Consider the following 18,016-nt stretch of genomic DNA (forward strand, 5'->3'; position numbering starts at 1 on the left):
ATGGTCAATTTTGAACTGGAGGAATAGGTCTAAAATATGATATATCGATTAATAAGAAAACGCTACACACAGCACATTCAGAAAGATGTCTTTGTCCTTTTATAAACAATCCTGAGAACATTTAGTGACTACATAGAACCGGCTCACAATCACTTCAAAATGTCCACCACCTCCAATTTCCTGACTACTTAAGGATAAATTCACTGGAAGGAAGTGAGATATCTTCCTGAACCAAGGAATTCATCCAATCTTTAGTCAAACCTCTGGGATGTAGTAAAACACGATTCCAAACACGATTTTTTTTTTCTCTCTTTATACCCTGGATAGAGCGTGTTTATTTTTTAGGGTGTAACTAAACCACTCCGACTGCGGGCTGGTGGGCTTGAAACGCTAGTTAAAAAAAAAAAAAAAATCATTGCAAGAGCTGGGGAGGAGGAGTAATAGCTTGTCAAGGGGCAAGTTGCTATGGACAGGAAGTGTCAGAGCAGCAAAGCCGGAGTGGTCATTTCCCAGGGCTCTGCTTTAGCGGTCAACTAAGGCTCCGGGGGTTAAAGCCACAAAAACACAATTGCAATTTTAGAAGCTCAACTGGGATTCAAGGAGGAGGGGACGGGGAGGGGGGAGAGAAAGACCAAACCTACTTCAGCCTTTTCAACCAGGAAGCTTGGGTGATTGGAGGAACAATACACTATTCTTGAACACAACCCAAGCCTAGCTTGGATCATCTGCCTCCTTGGGAGTGAACTCAAAAGCCGGGCGACGGGCTGGGGCGGTAAGTCAAGGCAGACTGCCAGGCCCCTCGGGGATCCCTGCTCAGCCCGGTGGCGGGCCCCAAGCCCAACTCCGTTACTTCTCGCTGGCGGGCGCGTCCCAGGCTGGGGGCGAGGAGACCCCCAAGGCGCAGAGCCTCGCCCGCCCGGGAGTCGGGATGCCGGCGCAGCAAGCGCCCCGCCGACCGTCGCCGGGGACACTCGCCGGCGGCCGGGGCGCGCTGCGTGTCCCGCTGGCGGGGGGCTCCCTCCCCGGGACCGCGCCGCCCTCGTCGGCCCTCCCCAGACCTCGGCCCGGGGGACGCGGAGGCGGGGTCCCGCGGGGGCCTCACCAGGCGGAGCTGGCTAATTTCGTCGTAGGACATGAAGCTGAGTATGTTCTCGATGGCTACGATGGGCAGCGCCACCAGTGTGTTGTTTTGAGGCAGGTGGTCCGGAGCCAGCGCGGGCGCGCCGGGCGCCTGGGACCCCGGCTGCGGGGCCTGCGACGGGGGCGGCGGAGGCTGTCGCTGTGCGGAGCCGGCGGCCGAGCCGGGGCCGCCGTCGCCGTGGCCGCCGCCTCCCTCCTCAGCCATCCGATCCTCAGACGCCGCCGCCATCTTGGGAGTTTGATTCCTTCCTCCACTGTAAGGGGACCAGGACACTTCCTGCGCGTCACTTCCTCCTCCTGCCTCCTCCGGGCGGGGTGGGGGGGCTAAGGAGAGGGAGGAGCTCGTGGGATGACAGGAGGAAAGGGATGCTAGCTTGCTCTGTTCAGTGCAAGGAGCGAGATACTGTACATCCTAAGAAAGGTGGTCGTTGTGGCTCTTTAAAATCGGAGGCTACCTTGTTGAAAACGAGCCGAGCATTCAGAAAATCCTGAGGAAGGAGGGTTGTCACGGTCCCTTTTATCTGATTGGAAACTACCTGAGGGTAACGGAGCCCTTCTTATTAAAATGAACGACACAGTTTTCTTTAAAAGCAACTCGACAGAGGATGATAAAAGCCATGTTATCTTCATAATTTTAGATGGAAAATTGCATTTAGATCAGCATTTCCCAAGAGTCATAGTAGTAATTTCAGTTTATAAAAGGAACAGGATACTGCTATTTAAAAACTACAAGACAGTAGATAAACCCTGAAAACATGTTAATGGAATAAAAACACAAAGAGTCACATACTCTCTGACTACTTTTATATACGATGTCTCATATAGGCAAATCCTTAGAGGCAGGGGCCAGAGGGATGGCTCAGCATGGGAACTGTGGAAGACAACAGTTAACGCGTGTACTGTTTCTTTTTGTGGCTGATGAGAACGTGAAATTAGGGGCCAGCAAGATGACTTTAGTGGGTAAAGCACTTGCTACCAAACCTGAGTTTGATCTCCATAATCCACATGATAAAAGGAGAGAAATGACACACCCCAGACAAATAAATGTAATCTTATAAAGAGATTTAGGGCAGGAGTGGGGCTGGAGATATGGCTCAGTGGTGAAGAGCACTTGTTCTTGCAGAGGAATTCCCAGCACCCACATGGCAGCTTGGTGCACAGACACACATGCCAGCAAAACACTCATACACATGAAGTAAATCTAAAATATGTTTTAATGATATTAATAGTGGTCGTGGGTGTAAACCCTTGTGAAAATATTTAAAACACTGAATTTTGTATGCTTTTGAGATTTATTTTGCTTTTAATTTATGTACATATGTGCTTACATGCGGTGGATATGGGTGTTTAAGATGCCAGAAGAGGATGATAGACCCCCTGGAAATGGAATTATAGGCAGTTGTGAGCTCACCAATGTGGGTGCTGGGAGCCAAACTCAGGTCCTCTGGAAGAGCAGCAAGTGCTCTTAACCTCTAAGCCATCTGCCCAGCACCTGAACTGAGTGCTTTAAAAGCAATGACTCTTATTATATGTGACTTTCCCAACAAAACAATCAATTTAGACAAGAACCACCAAAAAGATGCTAAAACAAGAAGGCAAACAGGCGGTGAGGTCCAGCACACATTCTCAAAAGAATCCACATCACATGACACATTAATTACAGAAAAGAAAAGCCTGATACAGAAATTCAAGGAGCAGGCTCATAACCAAATGATTAGGAAGGCTGCCGCAAGCTGTGGGAGGAACCACCATCATGTGCTTCTTACTATAATGCCCCATCAGTAACCCAACATCGTGTAGTACTAATGCACAAAAATACATAATCTACATTTGAAGTAAGCAAATTTAGGTTGGACTCTGTGGTAGTTTGTGTGAGAATGTTTCCCATAGGTTCAGGTATTTGGACACTTGGTTTCCAGTTGGTTGCTGTTTGGGGGTCCTTTGGGAGGTGGAGCCTGGCTGAAGGATGTCACTAGGGGTAGGCTTTGATTGTGTGTAGTCTCAGCCAACTTCCAGTTCACGCTCCGGTTTGTGCTTGAGACTGCAGATGTGGTCCCTCAGCTTCCCTCTCCTTCCGCCGGGCTTGCCACTTGGTGCTGTGGATCCTCACCACGAAGGACTCCTTTTTTTTTTTTTTTTTTTTACTATAAGTTGCCTCAGTTATGGTAGTTTATCACAGTGACAGAGAAGCAACTGACACAGACCTGAACTTACAATGTTTCTGTCTTGCCTCCCATGATTCCATTTCTTAAAGGTTTCATCCATGATGACCACAGGTTCCCGTGCGTGAGCGGTAGTGAACACACTCAAACCATACCCATATCATAGCGGGGTTGGTGAGTATCCAATATGTATTTTATGTCTAACTTCCTAGATGTGTGCATATTATAGTGTGCTAATTTTCTTTCCACTAATCGACTGTAATCTTACTTTTGTGCTTAGGGCATTGCTACCTCTTCAGAGAACCAATTACAATTTAGTCTAAATTGAAATAATTTTCTCCTACTTTTATTAAATTTGGAAGCTTTCTAGATGCATTAAGGTGAAATAGAATCTCTATAAGCAGATAAATGCTTTAAGTTCATTAGGAGAACGTTCACTTCATATGCAGTTGTTTGTATGAAGTGACCCGACAGCAAGCAATCCTCTTCCCTTACCTCTCCACCTGTGGACAACTGTTAAAAGTCAGTTCTGTTGGTCTTAACTACAGAATACAAGTTAGGGGATAATTTTAAGCAGTTCCTGCCACTCAGCTCATTCAATCCACCCTTCCATTTCCCATGCGTGTTTGGGGTAATATGTTTTGGAAGCACTTGGAATTGAACTCATGGCTCTGTGTGTGCTAGCCAAGTACTCCACCATCCAGTGATAGCCACAGCCCCTACACATAAAGAGAGTTTCGAAACAAATGGTAGTTTCGTTTAAATTTGCAAACTCAATCTTCCCAACCAAAACAAACATCTGCACCCTCAGGAGAAGTTCTGATCTCCAAATGTAGTTTTAAGCCGGGCAGCTATGGAAGGCACTTCACAAGACAAGGAGGGGATGGACGCATACTTCTCAAGATCCAGGTTTCCCATTTCACGTTTGTGAAGATCTGAAGGAGAACATCTTCCTCCAGAGCTGGATGAGGTGAGACAGTAATGGAGTGGTGCCCTTAGTTTGCGCATATACATCCTTAGTTGACTGGCGATGGGGATGGAGTCCAGGAACTGGCATACGACAGGCAAGTGCTCCCCCACTGAGCTACCTCCTCAGACTTATTTGTTTGTTTATCACTTTATTTTCTGCCTTGTTTTCTGAGATAGAGATTCACTGGCCTTCACCTCTCAATCTTCCTGTATGCTAGGACACAAGCTTGCACTACCACCATACAGCTCTGGACGAGCTGTATTCTATTGATTTCTTTTGTGTTGTTTTGATTCACAGAATTAAAACCCAATTACTGTAATGCTGACACTGTGTGTCATTCCACTCACTCCTTTCCTGTCTTTCTGCCTTTCTGGTCAGGGTGTGTGCTGGGAATACGGTAAGGCTGGGTCTGGTGGAATACGATGCTAAGAGATCTGACTTTTTTAATGGCACTTCCACAAGGAGTTGGGTTTATAAAAGAGAAAGCTATATAACCATACGTTTTCCTGGTTCAGGTTAGCAGACCTGTATTTAAAAGGAATAAATGAGCACCTATCCTAAATAGTAAGAGGGTTTAAGTTTTTGTGAATTTTTATCAGTTACATTAAAAAAATACTTATTCATTTTGTTTTATGTGTGGGTATTTTGCCTGTATATATAATTGTGCACCGTGTTTATGCAAAGCCTGCAGAAGCCAGAAGAAGTAGTCAGATCCCCTGAAACTGGATAGAGTTGTGAGTTGCCATGTGCGTGCTAAGAATTGAATTTGGGTCCTCTGGAGGAGCAGGCAGTGCTCTTAACTGCTGAGTCATCTCTCCAGCCCCAGCTATAATTTTAAAGATTCATCTTTTAGGAATGAGGAGATAACTCAACTAGTAAACTGAGTTTGCCATGCAAGCACGAGAGCTTGAGTTTAGAGTCCTAGGACCACATAATAAGCCAGGTACTGCAGCATCCTCGCAGTGGGGAGGCAGAGACAGGAGGACTCCCGGGACTTGGTAGCCTAGCCAGTCTAACTCCAGATTCATTGAGAGGTACTGTCTCAAAAAATAAGGTGGAAAGCAATTGAGAAAGACACCCAACAGAGACCTCTGGCCGCCACATACATGTACATTTGTGCATACACTTCTTTGCACATGTACACACACCCCTAGATGCATTTAAAAAATTTAAAAATCCACTGAACTTCAATTCAGGATATGTTGCTGGCTGATGGAAGGGTGAAGCTCTAGGAAGAGGCTGAGATAGAAATGTTTCTTGTAACTGGGACTGTAGGAGTCTGGCCGCATACCTGCTGAATTGGTCTTGTTCATCTGGCTGACTGCACGGACATCTTATTTCTCTAAGGGCATCCTTCCTGAAGGTATGCGTTCAGAACACTGATTCAGCTGACAGCGTTTCTCTGCCTTTAGAAAGGTGTGCAAACACAAACTGCGGGAACACGTAAATGGGAGAGGGTACTTCTGATCCGAAAGATCAGAGAAAGCTTCACAAAGGAGGATATGCATTCACTTGGCCTCAAGGGATGGAGGTGCCATCTTTTTGTTATGGTGACACAATGCCTGAAACAATCTGCTTATAAGGAGGAAAAGTTTATTTTGGCTCATTGTTTCTGAGGTTTTGGTACATGCTTAGTTGGTCCTGTTGCTTTGGGCTTATGGTGATACATATATAAGACAGACTAAATTAAAGAATAGAGAGTTATTTCTTAGTTCTAAGAGCATTTTAATGGGAGATGGTAAGGAATTATAAATTGATATCCGAATCTCAGTATCTCAATTTAACCTCAGACCAAATAGACACAATTTTTCTGTGTCCTCTTGTTAGCAATTAGTATCACTCGAAACCGAGGCCAGAAATTAGCACCAGAAGTTTCTGAAGTGCTTATTTAAAATTGAGATTCCCAGGCCTTGCTTGAGATCCACCAAATCAGAAACTGGATGTGTTTCATCTTTTTCCTGAGTTTCTTTATTATACATAAGGTCATACCTGTTTCATAAGCATATTACAGAGTCAAACTTTCTATTTTTGTGTTTGCTTCCCACCATCAGTGAGAGCCGCTGTTTTTAGGTTGTATAATTGCCTAGTCAGGTTTGCAGTACTGTAGAGCTCAGTTTTGTTGAACATTTAACTAAGAATATTTCTTCTTTTTGCCACTTCCTTCTTGCTTTCAGGCAGTAACACCTACCTTAGTTTTCATAAAGCTCCAGGGAATAAATAAATCTGACTTTTCTGTTAAATAAATATTTAAAGTCCCCCTGTATAGATTTGTCTCAAAACCTTGTCTTATTTGTGTCTGAGTGTTCAAGTATGTGACATGATGCACTGGTGTAAAAGTATCCTTTATTTGTCTGAAGTGATTGTCAGAGGCTTACTGCTGAATAAGCTCACCCTTTTCTGAACTCTGGCTGGCTGGTTCAACTCAGCTGTTCTGGCTCAAACTCCTCTCCAAGCTGACCGATTTAAAAAAAAAAAAATCGGGCTTCTCTCAGCTTCTCACTGAATTACTCTGCTTGGAAAAACTGCCTCGGGATGCGGAACAAACTCATCTCCACTGCACTGCACTTTCTCAGCTGAACTGCACTGACTCAGCTCCTCTCAGCTGAACTGATCCAAACTGCCAAGAACTGAACTGCCACTGCACTGTCTCTCAACTGACTCCCCACCCACTGCCAACCGACTGACCTCGACTCATTCCCCCAAACTCTGCCTCTTCCTGCAGGCTTTCGTCGCTTGGCCACTCAAGCTGGTCTTGGGTTGAGGACATGGAGACAGACAGACTCTACTCTTCATTGGAGTTCTACATCCATATTTACTCCTCTTGCTGCCCTCTCCTCTGTCTATGAACCATTCTAATGCCATTTAAGGGAACAAGTGGGCTTTTTTTCCCCCTCTGCGTTCAGATGCCTTAAATGCTATTTTGATCTACTGTGCACCTGTAATTCACCAAGTAACCCAAGTCAGGCTCAGATTTCTCTCCTCTTACCAAGTATTGCTTGAGAACATTGCTACCTTGTGAGTGCCTGGAAGAACCAGGTTGTGGTTCTTTAATAAGAGGGAATGCAGGGCAATGAGAAACATATACTTAGTGGGAAAATCAATGGGAGGACTGAAGATTATATTGGCTCTTTCAAGTCACAGTGACGTCATTTGGTGCCCTAAATTATTGGTTACCAAGTCATCAGTGCTTATTAGAGACAAAGATTCCTGGGTTCCTCCCTTGGAGATTAAGGTTCAGTGGGTCTGGCTGGTCTGGGTCCTAGGAACCTGTATTGAAATAGAAGAAAGTTTTGGGTGTCAGCAGGTTTGGAAAACTCAGTCTTTAGGAATACATGGCTGAATAGTGGCCTCAGGACCTGAGGATACATTTTACTTGGTACACTTTTTTTTTCTTATAAAAATGTATTGACTCAACATTAAAGAAAACTTTAAGACATAATCTTATATTTCTAGCATTATACTATAACAATTTTCACTTTTCTATAACTCTTTATAACAGTATTCATATATATATATAAAGACAAAAAGATGCAAATTCAGATTCTTGTAGTGAGGCTTTCTTTCTGTCTCTTTCTTTCTCTTCTTTCTTTCTTTTCTTTCTTTCTTTCTTTCTTTCTTTCTTCTTCTTCTTCTTCTTCTTTCTTTCTTTCTTTCTTTCTTTCTTTCTTTCTTTCTTTCTTTCTTTCTTGTTGCTGTTTAGAGAAGAGGCTGGCCTTGAACCTGCTGTGCAGCTGAAGCTGACTTTGTATTTCTGCAGTGCGCCCCACCATGCCTGGTTATAGAATGCCTTAAAGAACGCCAGCCTCTGGATGCTGGGCAAGCACTCTCCCAACTGAACTCCATCCCAGCCGTGTTTGTCCTTTGCATCAAACATCAGAAATACTTTTCTTCTGATGTCACATAAAGCTGCTGACTTAGACTATTTAGGTTGCTTGTAACTAAAGTGTTATAACCTGGCTCATTCACGGGTACCACCAGGGTATTTCTTACAGTCCTGGAGGCTGAGGAGTAGAAGATGCCAGCAGACTCAGTGTCTGAAGACAGCCCACTCTTGTTTCATGGCTGATGCCTCTCATCATGTCCTACACAGTGAAAGGGAGAAACAAACTTCCTTGGACCTCTTCTTGTCATCGTTTTCTGTTTTGTTTCATGTTCTGAGACAAGGTTTCCCTATTTGGTCTTGGTGAGTCTGGAACTTGCCATGTAAGCCAGGCTGGCCTCAGACTCCCGGAAACCTGCATGCATTTGCCTTTCAAGTAGTAGGATTAAAGGTGTATGTCACTCTGTCTGTCTCTCTTGGGCCCTTGGATAAGGCACTAATCCTGTTCATGAGGGCTCCTCACTTATGAAGCAAGAACTTACTCAGACTCTCACCTTTTTTTTTTTGCATGTATGTACAAGTTCATGTGTGTGCACATATGCATGTGAAGTTCAGAAGTTTGATGTCCATTGTCTTTCTCAGTGTCTGTCAAGTTTACTTTTATTATTATTACTATTACTATTAGTGTTAATATTGTTTTGTTTTTGAGACAGTTTCTCTACATATTTCTGGCTAGACTTGAACTCACAGAGGTCCTCCTGCCTTCGTATCCCAAGCATTGGGATTTAAAGGTGTACATCACCATGTCTGGCCTTTATTTTTTTAACTTTTAAAATTACATTTATGTGTTTGTGTGTGCATGTGTGAGTGTGTATGCATGCATATGTGCACACATGCACAACATTTGTTGCCATGGCATGGATATGGAGTTTAAAGGACAACTTGCAAGAATTGGTTCTCAGCCAGGTGGTGGTGGTGGTGCACGCCTTTATTCCCAGCTCAGGAGGCAGAGGCAGGGGGATCTCTGAGTTCGAGGCCAGCCTGGTCTACAGGGTGAGCTCCAGGATAGCCAGAGCTACACAGAAAAACCTTGACTCAAAAAACAAAAACAACAAACAAACAAACAGTGAAGAGTTGGTTTTTTCCTTTTGGGTCCCAGCAGTTGAACTCAAGTTCACAGGCTGGACAGCATGTGCCTTCACCTTTGTGCTACCAACCTTATTGTTTGTGACAGGGTCTCTCGCTGAACCTGGAGCTTGCTGACTCAGCTACACTGACTAGGCAGCAGGCCCTAGGGATCCTCTTGTCTCTGGCTTCCCAGACAGGAATGACTGGTGTGCACCACAGCACTGGGCTTCTTGAATGGATGCTGGTGAGCCAAACTCAGGTCGTCAAGCTCACACAGCAAGCCCTGTGCCAGTGGAGTCATTTCCCCAGCTTCTTTCCACCTTTCAGTATTATTCTGTTGATGATTAGGTCTTGAATTATGAGTTTTAGGAGACGACAAATATTCAGACAATAGCAATCAATTGTTACATTAAGTATGAATAAAATTAATCTGTTCTTTCCCAAGTACTGAACACTTTTGCTGTATTTAAGGTTTTTTTGGGGCATTATAAATGAGGCAATAGCTTATATTATAACGTCTATATAAAACTTTTTGCAGTATTGAGGATCAATTTTTGTATAACTTTTCAGGATTAATATTAATAAGTCAAGGAGTCTTCATATCCTAAATTCAGAGCGATTAATATTGGAACATGACATATTTCGTCACTGGTAGAAATTGGGTAACTATTTTCATTCTTAAAATGCATGTAAACCTTTTGCAATACATTGACTCCACATCTTTATACTTAAAATGCATTTCTTTTATTTGCATAACAACCATTTGGTGGCACACAGTTTCCATCAGGATACTATGAGGCACACACACACACACACACACACACACACAAATGTTCTTGTGGTGCTCAGGGTGGAGCAAGAGGGATGGTGGGTGACTGTGCAGGTGCAGAGGCAAGTCAATTTTAGGCAGTGGTGGCAGAGCGCATGATATGTGGAAAGTAATGGAGACCAAGTGGACTTGGAGGGCAGTAACGAGGAAACGAGATTATGCTGTGGCCTGAATAGCAAAGGGGCCAAGTGCAAGGTTATGTTGGGGTTCTTCAAAGAAGCAGAACCAAAGATTGTGTACACACACACAAAATGACAGGGATGCGTGTGTGTATGTATATGCATGACAAATCACAATTGAGAATTTTCTCACACCCTAAGGTTTGTGCCCCTTTGTAGCTCGTTTCCATTTCCTATCCTCCTGCAACAAGCAGCCTTTGATGTTCATATTCATTCTGTAATTGTCTTAAAGCATTTGTTTGTATGTTTGAGACAGGGTTTTACTCCGTAGCCCTGGCTGGCATGGTACTTGCTATGTAGCCCAGGCTAGCCTCAAACACATGTCAATTCCCCTACATTAGCTTTTCGAGTGCTGGGATTGTAGGTGTGAGGCATTATGCCTGGGTACCCTAGAATTTTGCATAAATAGAACTACAGGCCCTTGGGAAACAGAAGAATCGGATACCATACATTGCCTGGTCAGGCTTCACTGTTTTTCCGTCCTGGGGCCAGAGTCCAGGGCCTTCTATTCTAGCCAAGTGTTCCACTACTTACCACACCCTTAACACTCGTGTTTTTTGAGACAGGTTCTCACTGTGTGCCTCAGGCTAGTCTGTAACTCACTGTAGCCCAGGCTGACCTTCATCTTGAGGTTCTCCTGAATATCTTCCTACTGACTGCTGATATTACAGGCGGGTGCCACCACGCCTTGTCACTTTTTTTTTTTTTTTTGTAAGCTTTGAGGTCTTTGTCCTTTCTGAATAGTGATAGGAATCTGAGGTCCTGTCCTCAGAGGCCCCATTCCTTCTACTCTCTATGGCCTTCAGGGTCAGCCCTTCTCTGTATTTCCCGCATCCTAACAGGTCTTGTTGATCATTGCTTTAAAGTTTTTTTTACAACAAAAATATGCATTTCTCTTTTTCCACGATGAATGGTGTGGTACCAGCATAATGTGAGTTCACACCTCTGTCACCCTTGAGAATCGCTCATCTCTTCTAATGAGCTGACCCAAACACACTGACTGCTAAAGGATGTTCTCAAAAGACACAGGACAGCGTTCCCTCATCCTGCCTCTCCTTAAGTGCGTGCCTTTTATGGACACCAAATATGTAACGATCCCAAACCAAAGCAATTACTCATGTCTTTGTTTTACATCCCTTGGCTTCCTGGTATTATTTTTAATAGCTCCTCCATAACCATATAACAGCTTCTCTTCTTAAGGTCACTGGGCTCCAGGAAATGATGACCATTTTAATAGGCTAGCCAATGACTTCAAACAGCTCCGTGGGGCAGGACAGTCCCCAGCTGGGTTGTTGAGGTTGGCAACGGAAGATTTAGATTTCATAGCAGAGATTTAAAAATAACTATGTTGCAGACACAGAAAGAGAAGATGTAAGTGTTGGAATCTAGCGTGCTTTAAGGGGAGACATATACAAGCTGACTGGCGAGATCCCAGCACGCGCGTGCGCGCGCGCATGCAAACATACGCACGAACACACACACAGAGGAAGTTTAATGAAGCAGCTTATTTCTTTAGGGGGGAACTTTCTCTTTTCCTTCTCCGTCTTTTGTGTGGTGTGCGTGTGTGCACGTGTGCGTGTGCAGGAAGCCAGAGGTCAATCAACGTCAGGTGTCTTCCTCTGGTACTTTCCACAAGGTCCATCACTGAGCCCGCAGCCCAGTAGAGCACCAGAGGTCCACCTGCCTCCGCCTCCCCAGCGCTGGGGATAGAGACGCGCGCCACACCCTTGTGGTCACGCTCAGGTCCTCAAGCATGCGCAGCAGAGACTTTACCCTCAGACCCTGGTCTCTGCTCATTCTTCCAAAGAGCCGAGCTCCAGCGGCGGTTTCAACGTCTGTCTTCTCTTCCAGCGCGTCTTCTCACAGCTTCCCAGCCCATGCACAAACCGCCATGCAGCAGACGTCAAGAGGAGGAGGATTTTTATTTTTCAGACTGAGAAATAGAAAAAAAGGGAAGAAGACTTTCCGGTTACTGTAAAACCCGTGTAGGAGTTGAGCGAGCAGCAGTGAGCAGACAGCGCTGTTTCAAGCCTCCTACGCCGCTCCCACCCTCCGGTGACTTTCTCGCAGGGTCCCTTCCGGTAGAAGGGAGTCGATACAAGGTCTTGTAGTGTAGAGTTTACAGGGAAATTTCCCCGGGGTTCAACCAGGAACAAACATTCTTTTTTTTTTTTTTTCCTCCGAAACTAATGGCTTTAATCTTCGAGCGCACTGTCGTCGAGTAAAATTGATCCTGTATTCTTCCTTTGTCGTGGAATTGTTAACACCCAGAGTGCAGCTTTGTGGCTGCCCTATGAATAAGACTTTGCAGCTCTCATTTTGTTCGTAGCTTCGTGTGCTCTTAGAAAATGTATACTCCCTTCATTGTGATGTGCCCAGTTAGTTATTTATTTATCTATTTATTTATTTTTACTGCCATGGGTTGTTGTAGAAGGATTCTGATGCTGTACACTGTCTTTGTAAACAATAACATATAAATAAATAATGAAGTTTTTTATATTGAGTTATTTTATGTATACGGGTACTTTGTCTGCATGTACATCTGCACACCAGAAAATGGCATCAGGCAGTTATGAGCCGCCATGTGGGTGCTGGGAATTGAACTCAGGACCTTCAGAAGAGCAGTTGAATGCTCTTAACCACTGAGCCACCTCCCCAAGCCCCTGAAAGAAAGATTTTAAAGGATGAGCTATTGATTTCAGTAGGAATTTTGGGACCTGTTTAATTAACAAGTAATTTAACTTTTTCTTGAGAGCAGTCTGTTGCAGTGTTTTTAATGCATCCATTCTGAATTCTGGCTAATGGCAAGTTTAAATCTTTCCTAATGCCTGGGCAACATAATGAAACCTTGTCTCAAACAAACAAACAAAAAAACAAAACAAAACAACAACAAAAAAACCAAACTACAACAATAACAACCATGAAAACAAACCATTCAAATCTTTTCTAATTTCCTGATTGATCTACGGTATTTAATCTATGCCTCAGTTTCCTTGTATGCAGTAACAAAAATAACAATTTTTTAAATCAAATTAAATTAGATAAAAAGCATTAAGCACATAGAACTATGGCTGGCATACCGTTTAAGGTGAGCATTGCTAGATGTTAGGAACCACTGCTAAGCTTTGTCAGTTTTTCTTGTAGGACAGGAAGCTCAGACCCTTAACGATTTTGTGCTTCGCAGGACCATCTCCTTTTGCTGTACATAAGGTCCAGTTGCTAATGTAGGTTCTTTGTGTTTAGGATGTCACTGGCTTTTGGTCACAACATATCAAATACAATAATTATGCATATTACTGTGTGACAAATTACCTCCAAATTTGGATTAAAGTAAATTATAGAGGGTTAGAGACATGGCCCAGCCTCAGTTAAGTGCACTGGCTGCTCTTGCAGAGGACCTGAGTTCAACTCCCAGCCCCCAACTGTCTGTAATTCCAGTTCCAGGGGCTCCGATGCCCTCTTCTGGCTGCCTTAGGCATTGCACACAAACGGGGCAACGACATACGCGCAGGCAAAACACCTGTACATTTTTAAAATGTAATTTAAAAAATTCCCATATTAGCAAGAGCCAGAGATCTGAGAAGGGATTTCCTGGGCCTTGGGTTACCAAATCTCACAAGGCTACAGTAAGCCTCAGCTGGAAGGCTAAACTGAGGAAGAGCCACTTCCAACCTAACTCACCTTGGGGGTTCCTCCATGTGTCACTTGAGGCTTCCTTCAGTACCTTGCTATTTGTTCATCAGACCCAGCACGAAGAGCATTCTGTGATCAAGACAGCAGTCACAGGCCTTGGTAACTTAATGTTTTGAAGTTTTAAAAATGTGGTTTTTTACTTCTGGTTATTAAGAGAAGGCTGCTACCTCCTTGGAGTTTCAGGAGTGACTTTGTTAGTCACAGCGAGCCCTCAACCACACCTGAGTTTACTACGGAACTGACTCGTGGTGGGGCACATACAGTTTCAGAATCCGGGGGACTGTCCTGGGAAGACCAGCCATCTGATTGATTACAGGGTTAGAGCCCTCAACTTGACCTTCAGAAAACAGACAAGGCTAGTGTTTGAAGTCAGTCAGTCACGTGACTAATGACCAAGTCAGTCATTCAGTTATGAAAAGCCTGTGAATTCTCTGGATACTGAAGTTCAGCTCACGACTATAGTGACGAACCAGAAGATTGACACATCCTGACTCAGCAGACAAAGCCCAGCACTTAGGAAGCTGAGGTGGGAGAGTCTTGAGTTCAAGGCCAATTTGAGTACTGAAGTGAGTTTGAGGCTAACCTGAATACATGGCAAGACTGTCAAAAAATAAAACAACAACAGCATCAACAAAACAGCAGAAAACAGCTGAGCATGGTGGCACACTCCTTTAATCCCAGTTCTTGGGAGACAGAGGCAGGCAGATCTCTGTGGGTTTCAGGCCAGCCTGGTCTACAAAGTGAGTTTAGGACAGCCAAGGCTCTTGTTACACAGAAAAACTCTGTCTTGAAAAAACAAAACCAAAACAAACAAATAAACAAAACCACAAAAAAGCACACACACAGCTAAAAACAAAACAAATAATAAATGCACAGAAAAAAAAACAAACAACCAAAACTCATAATGACTCCAAAGAATCTCAGCATGTTCAGAGACCAAAACAGTGACAAGAAAAGAAGATTGCGAAAGAAGTTTATGATACATTTTTATAGCTTTAGTTCTTGAGAGAGCAGAAGTGAATAACTTATTTCAAAGTTATGTACTTGTCAAAATGTTTTGAGTTTCCTTCTTCCCTTTCCCCTAACTATGTAAAGTGAAGTGCTACAGCATCCCCTTGGCTCATCACACAGAGGGAGGTGAAGTAATTTGCTTCAGGTCATAGGTCAAACCAAGACTTTAAGTCTGATGGACTCTGCAAATGCCCACTGATGCCCACTCCTCTCCTCATTTCATTTTATTTCCCCATTAGCCTGGCAGCTCCTGGACACCAGCCCTGAAAATGCTGCCATTGAGGATGGCATCACATATCTAATGCTCACTAAACATTCACAGCATAGATAAATGACCATCAGTCCCATTTTACCAGACAAGTTGGTGGATGGCTACTTGATAAGCATTAAAGCCTACACATACTTGCCGTTAGTATAAATATCTTTGAATGGGACCCAATTAAAAAAAAAAAACTAAATTGAAATTTCCTAGAATTCAGAAAGACAGTCCACAAGCTTTATGAATGCTAAAACCCAGTTTCACAACACCTGAAATCTCATTAAAGCTTGAGCTTTGGAGAGGGAATGAAAGTCTGTTGTCATCAAGAACAGGGCTTCTAGCTAGAAGCTAGTCCTCATTGCAATGACCCAGGAAAGGTGGATTAGTCCTTTCAGGCTTTGGTTTCCTCTATAATACTAATACTAACAACAAAAACAAATCCAGCAGTGTAATGCTCTTCCTAGAGAGTCAAAGTGACAAACATCAGAACTGTCTTTAATGTAAAGGAAATTTGTGATCAGGTTAGGCTAAGAAGCCATCACATAAAAAATGATGTGTTCTTAGCGTTCTACAGAGTCAGTTGTTGGTTAGCAAAAGCTCATTGTAAGTGGATTATTTTATGGCCACATTCTAAACTCTTGCAGGAAATAAATGGTTCTTGTCACAATGTTTGACACACCCTTACATCACAGCACTGGGTCTGACAATATCACCTTCATCTTTATCACTTGAAAAAAAAAAAACCACTTCCTCCAAGTGTTTACAGAGCATACAGTGCCCTTTCCTCTGCTAAACACTGGCCTCTTCGTGCATATTTTGAATGTAAGTCTTTAGACACAGAGAACTGCTGAATGCCCTTTCAGTGTGTTCCTTTGCTGGTTTTATCTCCTCTTCCTCCTCCTCCTTCCTCCGCTCCCTTCCTCTACCTCCTCCTCTTCCTTCTTCTTTGTACAAATCCCCGTTTTGAAGGGTAGAGAACACCACACAGGTCGTTCAGTTTCTCCCTGAAGATACTATAGTCGCGCTGTACCTTAAGTATTTCTTGGAAAAAGACAAGTCTAAACTAGTTACGCCACCAGAGTGAACATTCCCAGTGCACCCACAGGAGTGTGCCATCATTCTGTCTTTGAGTAAGTCAAGTACTGTGGTACCATAACTCATGGGAGATTCAGCTCTAGGCTTAGGCAGTTGTACTTCTTTAATATGACCAAGGACTCTCCAAATGTTACAGACTTAAGATTTCTTGGGATTAGGGTTTGGCTGCTCTTTGACTCACTTTTTTCCTGTTCTGTGGTAAAATGTATCTCTGACCCGCTGAGCACTTCACCAGCTGGATTAAGGCAACATGAATCTAGGTCATATGAAGTGATGCGCTGTTCAGAGGAAAGGTCAATGGAATTTTATGTCACCCAACAGAGTACTCATTTTGACATACTATCTTATACCTATCTCCCTGTCCCTCTTTCAAGTGGGCTGGGGAGGCGAGGGACTAGCGAGACATCTGTGTGTCACTAGTATCTATGCCTGCTTGAAGTTGAATAAATCTTTGACAGATGACCGAATAAAACGATCCTAACAGATTAAAGTCAGTTTGGTTTAGTCTGTTCTCATTTGCTATCTACAATCGTCCTTTCCTGTTTTTCAGTCTTCACTTTCTCTGTGGCTTAGCTAGAAGGGCAGAGGGCAATTTCCTCTGAGAGACCCTCACTTGTGACTTACTGTAACCCAAAACAAAAGTATTTGCCAAGACAAGGAGGAGAAGGGGGTAAAATAATAAAGCGAGTACAATGTTCTCAGTTGGGCGTGATGGCGAGTGGCTGCAATCCCAACATGTGGGAGGTGGGGACAGGAGGATCAGGAATTCAAGCTCATTCTCAGCTACACAGTTTGAAGTATTATACATTAAAAAAGGAGGAAGGAATAAAGAAAGAGAAAGAGAAATACCATTGGGGCTGAGAGGTTGTTCCCTGAGGCTCGCTGACCAGCCCGGCTAGCCTGCTTGACACATTCCAGGCCAGTAACAGGCCCTGTCTTAATGAAAAATAAATAAGGAAGGATGGTACCTAAGCGTGTCCCCTGTCGTTATCCTCTGGTGGCCTTAGATGAGCGGGCACGTGTGCATGCACATCCCACAAACCTGCACCCGTGAGCACACATACACACAAGAGAATACTTTAACTCTGGGAGGCTTTTTCTGTGTGGTGATGGCTTGGTTTCTATGAGGAGAGCCTGGTATGGCATGCCCACGAGCTAACAAATGTTTCCTTAGAGCCTCTCCAGGAGAGTTCAGCCACTGGTGGGTCCTTGCAGCATCTTCTGGGTAAGGACCAGTCAGTCGGTCCTCTGGTGTTCATAGCTACTTGCTCGTCTTGTCTCCACAACTTTCAAATTCCTCAAGCAAGCCTGCTGCTGGTCCGTCCAGAGCCACTAACTTGGATACAATTCCAGTTTCGACAACGTGGATGGAATCTAGGGCATGAAGTTATTTTGAAGATGAAGTGAGCTAGTAAGTACTTGGAATTGTGCCACGAGAGTTACATAAACATTTGATACCATTATATTTTATATTGACTAATATTTTATGTTGACTGTAGCAGCCCATGCACCTTCCACTTTCCTTCTTTCCTTTATTTTGTGGGGGAGGAAAGGCTCTTTACTGGAGAGTGAACTTGGAATCTCATGTGTGCAAGACAAGCTAACCACTGAGCTAACGTCCTCACACTCCTTTTTGCTTCTTTTTTTTTTCTTCTTTTCATGTGCTTGAGAGTGTGTTATCTCCATGTGTATGTATGTATGTTCTTAAGTGGTGTGTGTGTGTGAATGTT

At 43.8% G+C, this 18,016-nt stretch overlaps 1 protein-coding gene and 1 long non-coding RNA gene across 3 annotated transcripts in view; one reads left to right on the forward strand and one right to left on the reverse strand.

The window, feature by feature from the left end:
• Window positions 1–1,396, reverse strand: part of Fbxo28 (F-box protein 28) — a 31,000-nt gene extending 29,604 nt beyond the window's left edge. For both annotated transcript variants that reach the window (XM_021633644.2, XM_060364850.1), the window contains exon 1: window positions 1,103–1,396. In XM_021633644.2, coding sequence (XP_021489319.1) covers window positions 1,103–1,369 — 267 coding nt within the window. In that variant the 5' untranslated portion in view covers window positions 1,370–1,396. The remainder of the gene's footprint in view (window positions 1–1,102) is intronic.
• LOC110546664 (uncharacterized) lies at window positions 542–12,678 on the forward strand. Its single transcript, XR_002476316.2, has 4 exons — window positions 542–772; window positions 3,395–3,476; window positions 4,114–4,272; window positions 12,080–12,678. It is a non-coding gene; the product is annotated as an uncharacterized LOC110546664 (long non-coding RNA).
• Window positions 12,679–18,016: the final 5,338 nt, after the last annotated feature.

Source organism: Meriones unguiculatus, chromosome 11, assembly GCF_030254825.1.
Source record: "Meriones unguiculatus strain TT.TT164.6M chromosome 11, Bangor_MerUng_6.1, whole genome shotgun sequence".
Taxonomy (NCBI): domain Eukaryota; kingdom Metazoa; phylum Chordata; class Mammalia; order Rodentia; family Muridae; genus Meriones; species Meriones unguiculatus.